The 12,383-nt window shown below is 32.0% G+C and overlaps 1 protein-coding gene across 2 annotated transcripts; it reads right to left on the reverse strand.

Annotated features, from left to right (window-relative positions):
- Positions 1-478: 478 nt before the first annotated feature.
- Positions 479-3,918, reverse strand: LOC115997441. Of its 2 annotated transcripts, XM_031236996.1 has the most exons (7): positions 3,830-3,918; positions 3,012-3,087; positions 2,639-2,859; positions 2,144-2,363; positions 1,579-1,664; positions 1,287-1,378; positions 479-1,146 (listed from the first exon to the last, which is right to left on the reverse strand). In XM_031236996.1, the coding sequence occupies exons 2-7, from the start codon at positions 3,078-3,080 to the stop codon at positions 908-910; spliced, it is 927 nt and encodes a 308-aa protein (XP_031092856.1). In that variant the 5' UTR covers positions 3,081-3,087; positions 3,830-3,918; the 3' UTR covers positions 479-907. The 2 variants fall into 2 exon arrangements, with proteins under 2 accessions (XP_031092856.1, XP_031092855.1); XM_031236995.1 differs by lacking the exon at positions 3,830-3,918 and having other exon boundaries at positions 3,012-3,783.
- Positions 3,919-12,383: the final 8,465 nt, after the last annotated feature.

Genomic DNA, 12,383 nt, shown 5'->3' on the forward strand with positions numbered 1-12,383 from the left:
GATTACACTGAGGTAAACGTGCCTAGTTGCCTATAACTAATATTTTATAATTCAAAATATGGTATTAACTACGTACTAACCATGTTACGTTAACAGAACAAATTCAGCATCGTGTCACAATTTTCGATATTACTTAAATTTATCGTGACGTTAACTATTAGTCTTAATTGTTACCCTGCCAAATACGACATCATTCTCAATGTTGGCTACCACATCTTTCTAGCCAAATCATATATTGAAACGAACCAAATCCATCTCAAAACGGACCAAATTCAACCAAATCCGTCTTAAAACGGACCAAATCCAACATCTAAACATAGTTTGGAATGGTAGCAAATTATTGTGTGGACCATAAGGTTCAAAACGACGTCGTTTTGATGTTAAAAAAAAATTATTGCTTCCCACGTGCTAGAATAATAAATAACATTCTGATTGACTATTTGTATCACAACATATCATCATTCAGACACCTTAATAAGCACAAAATAAAAAACTACAAAATCCTTAACTGATTAAGAAAATGGTGATAATGATACATTAGTGAGTTAATATACACCTTAATTAGTAGATGTGCAGACTGAAAGCTGATATCAGATGTTCACAAAAAGTTTTTGAGGGCAAAAGCACTAACAATCTCATGAACATGCACTACTACACCAAAAAAAGTTAAAAGAGCCTCCATGGAGGTTTGGCCTCTCTCTCTCCCCTTCACTCTCTATCTCTCACTTTCAAACTCTTGTCTCCAAATTCAACCCTATATACACAAGTCTTCAAAAACTCCCAAAAAAAAAAAAAAAAAAAACGAAACAGTTAAAATTCGCGCTAGGAATATTAGCAACGGGAGGAGGTTCTCTGTCCCCGGTTAGTTCATCTCGCGTGCTCTAGACAACATTGCACCGCGGTTTCATCAGCTCCGAATGCCCATGAAGTGGTTGAAATCGTGGTGTTGGACCCCTAACTGCTTTAGCCAAGAATCGGCAACGCTCAGCAGCGACACCAGCCTCTCTTGGTCCTTCCCGCTTTTGTCCGAAATCCACACGTCCCCTTGCAGCTTGTACGAGGCCAAGCCGAAAGGCGGGAGGGGGACGCTTTCCCCCGCTTTCTGCTTCCTAATTCGACCGTTCAAGTCATCATCGAGGTCCATATCTGCAACACGGAGCAGCTAGGGCATTACAGATATTTCAAACACTACAATGATTGCTAGTCAAAAGCGGAATATAAAGTTTTTAAAAGTGAATTGGAATATAAGCAAAGGTGAATGCTTGATGGACCAAAGTGAATAGTACCTTGAAAAGACGACGAGAGAGTGTGGAATGTTAGAAAGCATGTAGACAAGTCCTTGCTGGTTTTTCCCATGGGAATGTGATATATCGGGTACCTGAATATTGTTAACATCATCAATCACTCGATTTTTCCTTTATTCCCTTCATATTTTATTGGTTACGAGAGAATCAAAGGCCATTTGATCCACCGTAGGAAAATAATCCACTTGAAAACCAGAATATTGACCACAATAGATGAATTCTATTAACCGAATGGAAATGTTGATGTTTTTAAAGAGAGGGAGGGGGAATATACCAAGCAACCGCCATCCAACTAGCGGGTGAAAGGTCTACACTTCTTAGAGACATTAATCCCGGGTACCTTTGAGCTAAGCCATTAATCTGTAAGAGAAAAAAACAGTCATATCAGATAGACGTAAACACAAAACACAAAGACAGCCCCATTCGTTACTGAACAAAGAAAAAGGGGCTTTAAGAGTCTAACAAAATCGACCAAACAGAAGCAATATGAATTGTTATGGCTTTTGTTTAGAAAACATGACTAGAAAGTGGCTTTGTTTCATTTTTCACTGTCAAAGAATCACAGGCCTTTATTACCATTCAAGAAAAGACTTCGCCTTTTTGTTGCATAAGAAGTCAATATAAGTACAATGATCTAAAAATAACTCATCCATTCATGTTATCTGCCAAAAGATTCACTATCGCCATTCTTTTAATTCACTAATCATAAAAATGATTTCTAGCGGTTCATCATATGAACTTAATAGGACAAATTCCCAGAGCATAAATTGGAGAACAAAACGAGAAGCAAGATATATTATTCTGTAAATAAAACGAGCTCGAAGGTGGAAAAGACGAACCTTGTCCATGAGAGGAACTCTTCCATACGGGGTAGAACGCTCAAAGTACTGAAAGTATTGGTATCCCAATCTATAATTTAGTTGCAAGAGGCTGTCGTGCTCGGGCATACCCTCCTCAGAGGAACACCCATCCCATCTCGAGAGCTTCTCGCTCTCGCTCTCATCACTGAAGGAATCACTAAACGAATCCCTCGTCTCGCAGGACGAATCGCTCTCGTCCCTACAAACATATACATACATACAAACTCAGCCAAATTCCAGCACAGATATAATCATATAACTGATCACCATTCCAATTAAACAACACAAAATCATCTTCTTAATAGCCTTCATAGCTGCAATTAAGGAACAACACAGCCAACACTGCAGTCCATTCATCATAATTACAAACATTAACCATCTCTAATCAGTGCTAAGCAAATTCAGACTCACAAAATCAATCCAAGAACACAAAAGCTAAACATATTACACTAATGAAGAATGGAGAAATGGTACCTTAGACTATTTGCAGAGGCACTGCTTGTGAAGATTTGAAGGGCAGACAAATAAGGCACAAAATACTGAACTATGGTTTCCCCAGTGTCCAATCTGACTGGAACTCCAGCCCCATAAACACTCCATTCATCATAACAGCTCCAAAGATCACCCAATGTAAAGTATTCAAACCCCTCTCTCTCCAGTGGATGCCAGAGCCTATTGAGGCTCCCAATCTCATTCTGCCCACAAAACAAAACAAAAATCAAACAAAACCATCAATACACATATCAGAATCACATCTGTGGATTACCAGCACTGAAATTAAAGATTCATCAATGGGTATTCCCAATTTCATCTCTTTTGGGGTGGGTATGAGAGATTAGAAACAAACCTTAGCTAAAAACTGGGAAGGGACCAGAGGGGTGGTGCAATCCAGAAAGCGAACAAGATTCGATTGCATTGAGCTCCTGTCCACAGCCATGATTCTTAGAGAGACAAAATCAAGAAAACGCAGAAAGGGGAAGAGAGAGACACACACAGAGAGAGAAAGAGGCTTGCAATTTCTCTCTCTATACAAGCTCTGTCAAACAGAGGATGAAAAAACCAGAACCGAAACAGACAGAGAAGAGAGAGAGAGAGAGGGTGGGAGAGAGAAGAGAGAAAATTTTGTGAGGGAAAGAGAGAGTGGGGAGAGAAAAAAATGGGATTCTTTAACTCTTTATACATGAAATGAGAGAGAAAAACAGTAACATAAATATTTGACGTTTGGCGAGTAAAATAAAATTAATTTAATCAAATTGCTAAAATCCGTGGCTAAACGATACAAAAAATCAGCGACTTTTTAAAGCTATCCTCTTTCTATTCTCTCTCTTACGAAACTCCCCTCATTGGGAGTCAATTCGCAGACTTCCCGGCGACCGGCAAGCCAACATTCCGGCGAAACTTTCTGATCGTAAAAAAGTCAAAACCCACACACTAATTAGCCCAAAGATTTCGATTTTCCCGTAAATATAGCTCAAACCTACGACAAGACACCCCTGTCTTCAAATACAATGCAAATTCAAGCGTTTTTTGTGTACTTTTTTTCTTCCGGGAAAAACTAACCCGCCAGTTTCGGGCAATAAATTATTGATACTAAGAGAGAGAAAACGAAGAAGAAAGATAAAAGTGAAGAAAAGTTGAGAAAGTGTTCGGAGAGCTTAGAATTACGTTTGTGCCACGCTAACAATCCAAGCGGTCTGTTAAGAGAGAGAAAATGTTGAAGATGATGCGGGCGACGGTCCCTTTTCTCGACCAGAATTTCATGGTTTCCGATAAAAAGGAATCAACTTTCTATATAAAGAAATTGCGCAGTAAATAAATCAAATAAAAATATACTGTATTAAATTAAATAAAAAATAGAAACAAAATATGTGCACAGTTTTATTATTCTTAAATAACTAGATTCTTAGGTATTTACTTTTTGAACTTTTTTTTAAGTGAACCGGCTATAATAGGTGTAAAATCCGTCTTGTGATTCTAGTCGGTAATATTTATAGCTGACGATTTTAATTTGAGAAGACCAAATCAATGTCGTCCCCGGTCAGGACTCAGGACGACGGTGCAGGGTCCTCACAAATTATTTAAACATATTTTATATATAATCTATTATATTTGTACTTGATATTTATTTTTGTCCAAATGAATTTGGATTCAATTACCTTAGTTACAAATATTTTCTAGAATAGAGTTTGATATTTATCTTTAATGTATTTCGCGATTATGTTTCATACTTTTATAAATAGAGATCTATATGTATCATTATAACGAAATCTAAATGTTGAACAAATTTGTTTTTAAAAAAAAAAAATCTCTCTCCTCGGCCTATGTTCTTGTCTATATATTACCAAGTATTATATTTGTCTTTCTCGTTTTATTCCATTTTATTTGTATTGCATATCGAAACAAAAACGATGAAGATCCAAATTAAACTATTAGACGACCCCTATTATTAATGAAACGGTCATGGACCAAATACAACTTCTATAAGTTATCGAACTTGGAACATCAGACCAACTCAATTAGAATTACCCCTTATCGTGTATGTTAATAATGTTTAATAAATAACTTTTTGACATATTATTTGATCAAATCAAACCACTAAAGTAAATGTTAGTAAATAATTGTTAAGCTTTTTATTTATTAAAAAAACGAATTTTAAAGTTTTTTAAGTTAAAAATTATTTTTTTAAAAGTTACTTTGATCTGCGTTTCAGACTTTAAAAAAATATTAATGTCTTTTATAATCTTACTTGTCTTCTTTTTTCTTTTTTTTTTCTTTTATTGAAAGTAATCTTACTTGTCTTCTTAAGTATGCTTAAATCATATGTTCCCTTCTCCACAGTTTTTGTTTGATTGTACAAAATTATAATATTCTATAACATTATAAAATATATTTTATATTTATATTAGATTGGTTGGGATAATAATTATGAAAAGTTTGATAACACAAAATGGTACAGTACTATGCTAGTATGCTTCTTATGGGTACTTCAAAATGACACTATATAATTAACTCTCCATGATTGACACAAAATATAATGCCACAAATTTTTAACATAATTGTACTTGAGGTCACATGTACATACTTGCAGTTGTATTGATGGTAATTAAGTTGATAACTTATATATTACAAAGTTACAAATACTTTTTCAGTATGAACAAATGACTATGTAACATAGAAGTGAAACTATATTCAGAAATAGCAGTGAGTATAGTTAGTATTGGAAGGAATCGAGGCCTGATTAAGGCATTGCAACTCTTTTTATGTAATATATAGTCAATAGTACTTAAAAATAAAAAAAAAAAAAACTCTAAACTCTATAAGATTTTACCAACATTCCAATCTTTGGCCATCCACATATACTACATCATGTTTTGCCAAGTCATTGTTGCCATGTCATCTTTATGATATCAACTACTACCACCACATCATCAATGATTTTATAATTATAAGAAATCAAAATATTATTATTAATTAAGAATTGAACACAAGTTATTCATATAAAAATTAAAACTTTAACCCCACCACCTCTACTACAACCTATTTTAATTAAAATTTCTTTTACTTTGTTCAATAGATTAAACATTTGACCCCCCAAAAAAAAAAAAATTGTACTATAACTCCTATAATTTGTTCTTTTACTATGACTTTTATTTTATTTAGTTAAACATTGTTTCTAAATTTATAAAGTCCATACGATAAAATTATTTTTTAATATTGTTTTCAAAATTTAAAAAAATAAAATAAATACATTAATAACTTTTTTTTTTTAAAGTAAATTGAGTTATATACAATGTTTTGTTTCGAAAGGTTATTTTTTAAATAAAATATTAAAAATAAATTAAAAAGTCATCGTAATTTGTAATAGGGTGGTTAAAATTCTAGAATAGTATATAAATGATGACTACAAATTATCATGAATTTTATCAATATCCGTATGTGACACGACATTATGAAGGGGAAACTTTTTTCATAAATAAATACGAAAACTAATAAAACATGGTGCAAATAAAAATCTTGTTAAAACTTTATTAAAATTAAGAATAAGCATAGAGGCTAGTGATAGACTTAATTAGTATTAATAATAATATTAATGTTTAAAGATTTGACCATGTGGATTATTGGAAAACTTCAATTCAATTAAATTCAGGGCAAGCAATTTGTAGCCGGTCTAATTAATCTAATAAGTACGGGAATGTTTCTACATCTGACCATGATGTTTCATTTATCTAAATGTCTAAGTTCGTGGAAGGATTATTGATAATTTAATTAGGTTAATTGTTCCATCAACATTTATGGTTGTGCTCCAATTTCATCCTCTAAATCTGCCCATTTAAAAGCCAAATTACAATGTTTGCAATTATGAAATTGTAAAAGTTGGCATTTACTCATCGCTAATTTTTCTTCCCAAAATGTTGAATCCCCAACTCCAAAGGCTCCGTTCCGACCTGATGTAAATTATGGTAACTCAGCTAAACAAAAAAATGGTAGATCTTTGCTTACTATGCACAAGGTTACTCTCACACTGCCAAAAGATTGAATCTCAACCCTAATGACTCCCCACGTCCCGAGCTAATTTAAATCATGATAGCTCAGCTGAACACATAGACTAATTTTATTTATTGCGTGAGATTTCTATAGCCTATAGGGCAATACCAACTGAATTGATCAGACGATTTAGTAAAAAGAAGATCCCAAGTTCAACTGAATGAAAAGTTATCTATTTTGACTTTTTTTAGTTTAAGTTGTCAATCTAAATTTATTTATTTATTTATTTCTTGTGATATTTCTCAAAACATACATTTATATAGCGGTTGCATAATATAAATTAATGTTAGCAAGAACTATAATATTAAATTTTCCGATAAGGTCGAGAATGTAACTGATGTATAATGTTCTTCAAACCTCATTGTTGACGATGTCTTCACCTTTTACTTTTACATTTTTTTTATTAAAACAATGATGAGAAGGAGTTAGTTGTTAGGTTGGAAAAAGCTAGCTAAGGTAGTAAATAACAATAAAAAGTTACGGAGTATAATATATTATGTTGAATAAAATTCTTTACCTGTGTGAGTTGATCGATTCGAACCAATAATTTTTGGCATGAGATTGATGATTATATGATATTAAATTAAAACATGTTATCCATCTCAACTAACCGTCTAAACTAATAGTTATATTGTACATTTATGTTTATATATTATATATGCTCAAACCTGAAAGAGATGGTCGAGTGTGCGAATTATAGTTTTTATACCAAACTACCAGGCCAATGTGTTTGATTCTTTACAATACCATCTCGGTCAAGTCTATCGTATAGTTAGGGTCTTTCTAGTGTGGAGTATTACACATAGAAACAGATTTTACCCGTTATACACGCTGAAATGAGAGTTGCGAGCTTTTTCTCGTCATCTAAAAAATTTGCTATATATGTATGTATTTATTATATTTACAAAGTCAACATTATCATGGGGATTTGTTATTTGAGTACGTTATGATGTTTGAGCTGTTATTTTGTTTTGTTTCGATCAAAATGCCGCTGATGTATGTGTGTGTGTAGCGTCTACGTTAGTAAACCGCGTGAGCCAAACAGTAAGATACCTTTTTAGCTAGTACAGTTTTTTGTATTTACAATTTTACATATTAAATTGTGAGTATTATAATAAAGTATTTTGATAATTTGATAATATAAGTTCAAATCTAAAACTTAAAGGATACTCCACGTTTAATAATATATAATATGTGTAAAGAAACATATATCATCTTTTATTATTCTATTAAGCGGGATGTTTTGTATGGACGTATACTATATTGTAACAGAGTCAATAATACTCAAAAGAAATAACTGATAAAATTAGTTGTCATTGAATGAGCTAAGTCAAGACATAACCTCCATTACACGATCATCATTACACCATTATTTCATCATAAAGACTCATTCTATTAACTATAAAGGTGCACTTTCGTCTTTTACTATAAAAGTGTAAAATATTCATAGTTTAAATGGTCAATTAGCTAACTCAAAATAACTTCATTGCATACAAATATTTGGAAGCATATAAGTCACTTATTATACACTTTGCAATTTACGTGCTCCATCTATCTTCAAGACAAAACACTGACTAAAAAACTTCATAGTTTTTTCTCTTTCATACACACATATCTTTTGTATGCATGTATGTATTGTGTTTTGTTTGCCATCATGTCGACATATTTAATTCTGCATAAATATAACAAGGGAGTGGCAATTATTATTTCAGTTTCAGGACAAAAAAAAGAAGGTAATTAACCATTAATCCTTTTGGATAAATTAAAGATAATGTTTCTTAACCTTCTTTTTAATTTGCTATAAATTTTGTTTATTTGATTTTTTATTTTTTCAAAAAATGTATTGTTTTTAAAAAAAATGTATAGGTTTTATTGACTCATTTTCTGTTTCCTATTGTAAAACACACATTAAATTTTATATTTAAAAATTATAATTTTAGTCCGCCTAACAATAAATCATATATTCTAATATAAAAAATATACATCTTTTATCAAAAATACCACTAATCGTAAATGAAACATGATTCAAATTAAACCGTTAATAGAAATTGAGTGTCTCATCAAGATTTGCAGGTCCCTCTCCTTTGGTTTTGAAGAAATCATTTTTCAAAATACCCTGCCGGAGGGAAATAAATGTGCGGATCACCGACTAACATTAGACAGACTAAAAATTAGGAGACCACTGCACATTGTTAGAGTTGCCGCCCACTAGTTTAGACTCTTTACTTGCAACTGAAGCCTTTGGGGCTAGCGTCATTATAAATTGGTAACACGCTTTTTTTCGTTGTCTACGGATCTTGTTTCAAATATATATATATATATATATATATATATATATATATATATATATATATATATATATATATATATATATATATGTATGTATGTATGTATGTATGTATGTATGTATGTATGTATGTATGTATGTATGTATGTATGTATGTATGTATGTATGTATGTATGTATGTATGTATGTATGTATGTATGTATGTATGTATGTATGTATGTATGTATGTATGTATGTATGTATGTATGTATGTATGTATGTATGTATGTATGTATGTATGTATGTATGTATGTATGTATGTATGTATGTATGTATGTATGTATGTATGTATGTATGTATGTATGTATGTATGTATGTATGTATGTATGTATGTATGTATGTATGTATGTATGTATGTATGTATGTATGTATGTATGTATGTATGTATGTATGTATGTATGTATGTATGTATGTATGTATGTATGTATGTATGTATGTATGTATGTATGTATGTATGTATGTATGTATGTATGTATGTATGTATGTATGTATGTATGTATGTATGTATGTATGTATGTATGTATGTATGTATGTATGTATGTATGTATGTATGTATGTATGTATGTATGTATGTATGTATGTATGTATGTATGTATGTATGTATGTATGTATGTATGTATGTATGTATGTATGTATGTATGTATGTATGTATGTATGTATGTATGTATGTATGAGAGACTCTACAAATACATTTTTTTATAGAAATAATAAAAAAAAACAATTATATTGACGATTTGATTGGTTTAATTGACTCAAATTTGATTATTATTATATCATAATAGTCATTTTATTATAGGCATATAAAACAAAAGAGCAGTACTCATTGTTGAACCGAAATTAAATAGAAATGATGAAAGAAGAGTTCGGAGTTCCGACATCCTGGTCCGACACCATAAACAGATTCCCTGCGACACACAGAAACAATGCAACCCTACTTCTATAGTTCTATCTTTTTGGGTTCTCCGCATATTCTTATCATCTCTCAACTCGTTTGCCACGTGCCCCTCAACCCAACATGCTACCGCAGCCCTGCTACACACTTTTTTTTTTTTTTTTTTTTAATAACTCCGGTTTCTAGATTTAACTAGATTATACCAAAATTTCATAAATCTAATTTCAAATTTTAATATCAAAATGTTTATTTTTTCACACAAAAATCCAATCTAAATGCAAACTCTCAATATTTATGGTCGATGGATATATTAGAAACGGCCCAATAATAGAGACCCGGGGTTCAGAAGTGCATAACTCGAGGCCCATAATGATGGGCCTTGACTTAGTCTCGCAGGCCCACTACATGGGCCTCGACTTAGTTTTGTGGCCTACCATGACTTTAGGGTTGTTTGTTAGCCCATGTCTAGTATAAATACCGTATTGTATTGCCATTACAAATGAGGTCTAATTAACTTGCTTTGATCACATTTGTCTTATTATTACATTGTCAACCTCTGTAAATATACATCTACCCCACGGTATACATTCAATTCATTAACTTGTCATACCCCCTTATTTAATCGGATTTATTAATTCAGACTACCCGGGTTAATTAAATCCATCAATGGTAAGAATCGAATTCTACTTATCGATGGAAACGAGTAGTGTTGCAAAAATTTCACTTACACACTGATTAATCAGTAATCGATACTTAGCCACCTAACGTATCACCATAATCGGTGGTCTAGGCGGTCGACTATAGCGCCTAAGCGCCGCTTAGGCGCTGACCGCCTAGGCTTCCTAGGTGCCAACTAGGCTGCCTAGTTGGCCGATTAGCTATTATTTTTTTAATGGGTTAGTTATTTCACTCAAAATGACATTATTTTGAGCAAAATAATCATAATTATTCAAACTCTAAATGTTTTCAATTGTAACCAAAAAAAAGAAAAAGTGAAGTTAGTCAGTGAAGAATATAAATTGTAACATATTAAGTCAAATATAAACTAAAAAATTGAACCAAACTGATTAACTAGATGACCAATAACATTATAAAATCATTTTTTCTCCCCAACTTTTTAACATGTAATACGACAAAACTTTTATCATTACATGTTATCTGATTGTGTTCATCACACAATAAAAAAATTAAACCAATATAATCCTTAACTAATTTGATATGATAATTAAATTAGTAAGATGTAATGTTATCTCATTTAGATGATTTTTTCTTTTCATTGACATTAGACGTAAAGCAAACCCCACATTTTTTGACACGAAGAAGATTAATTTGTGAGGTGAAGAAGTGTGTAGACTTCTAAAAAAAAGTTAAATTTTCCCGCAAATGATGCTATGGAAGAGGGCCACTGGGACCGGTGAATCTGCACCACGACAATAAATGACGCAGATCCAAAGTTGCATACAATAACGGATAAACAAATATCGTCCAATAAAAACATGAAATTCTGAGATTATTTTAGTATTCTATGAATATAATATAATTGAGTATTTGCGCAAGTTAAATGCCGTTTAAGGTATTGTTTCTTAATTAATCATGACAAGATTTGTTATACGTGGGATATTTTAAATATATTTAATTTTTTTATGGAGAGGGCATCCACAAGCAACTCAAATGTTAGCGGTTGAAAACAATTGTCTTTTTAAAAAATTATACCCCCAATTTAGCCGTTGAAAACGGCAAACCCTTTTTAAAGGATTACAAACCAATGTTAGCAGTTAAAAACAACAGTCATTCTTAAATGATTACATTCAAATCTCGAGTGCCCCGTTGTTCCTATTCTGGAAATTAGTAAAGAAGGTACATCACGAGATATGTCTCAACTCTTATTCACAAATCACAAGTAAACTCTAATCTTGTGTCTTCCTCACGAATCCTTTGACGAGGGTTTGGGAGAGGGGGGTAGAGGTCTAGATCAAGTTCTCAACTAACCCGATTATGCATATTGAAAAGGCTTGTCAAACAATATGCTTTGTTATGTTCTATACTACAAGCACAAATATAAACTACTTATATTTTCAAACGCTTCTCTATATCTCCCTTTTCCATGCTTCAAAGAGATTGTGCACCAGACTTTACGAAACCATCTAGATTAAAATTATTTTTAATAATAATACGACAAAAATTGTCATCCAGAACCACTTATAACCCTTTAATTTGTAAATGTCTCAAATCTTATAACTTCTATGACAAAATATTAAATTGGAGAGTATATATACTATTTGATATGAAAGATATATATAGATACCTGAACAATCCATGAGAGTTAAATTTGTCCCAATTGAGTCACATGATTTTGTCGTGTAACATTTTTCTGTGGCTTCATCAATACCGCAATTCATATCAATTCGGGTCCTACGACGTTGCTACTTTGTAGCCACGTCATACATTACATTAAC

This window comes from Ipomoea triloba, chromosome 11, assembly GCF_003576645.1.
Source record: "Ipomoea triloba cultivar NCNSP0323 chromosome 11, ASM357664v1".
In the NCBI taxonomy this organism is placed as follows: domain Eukaryota; kingdom Viridiplantae; phylum Streptophyta; class Magnoliopsida; order Solanales; family Convolvulaceae; genus Ipomoea; species Ipomoea triloba.

Bases quoted from the DNA above. Each gene is read 5' to 3' on its own strand.
- LOC115997441 (XM_031236995.1), bottom strand. From the start codon at position 3,101: ATGGCTGTGGACAGGAGCTCAATGCAATCGAATCTTGTTCGCTTTCTG. The intron at 2,860-3,011 runs GTTTGTTTCTAA...TTTTGTGGGCAG, and splicing joins CTTCCCAGTTTTTAGCTAAG to AATGAGATTGGGAGCCTCAA. The intron at 1,379-1,578 runs GTATATTCCCCC...AACAATATTCAG, and splicing joins AGTTGGATGGCGGTTGCTTG to GTACCCGATATATCACATTC.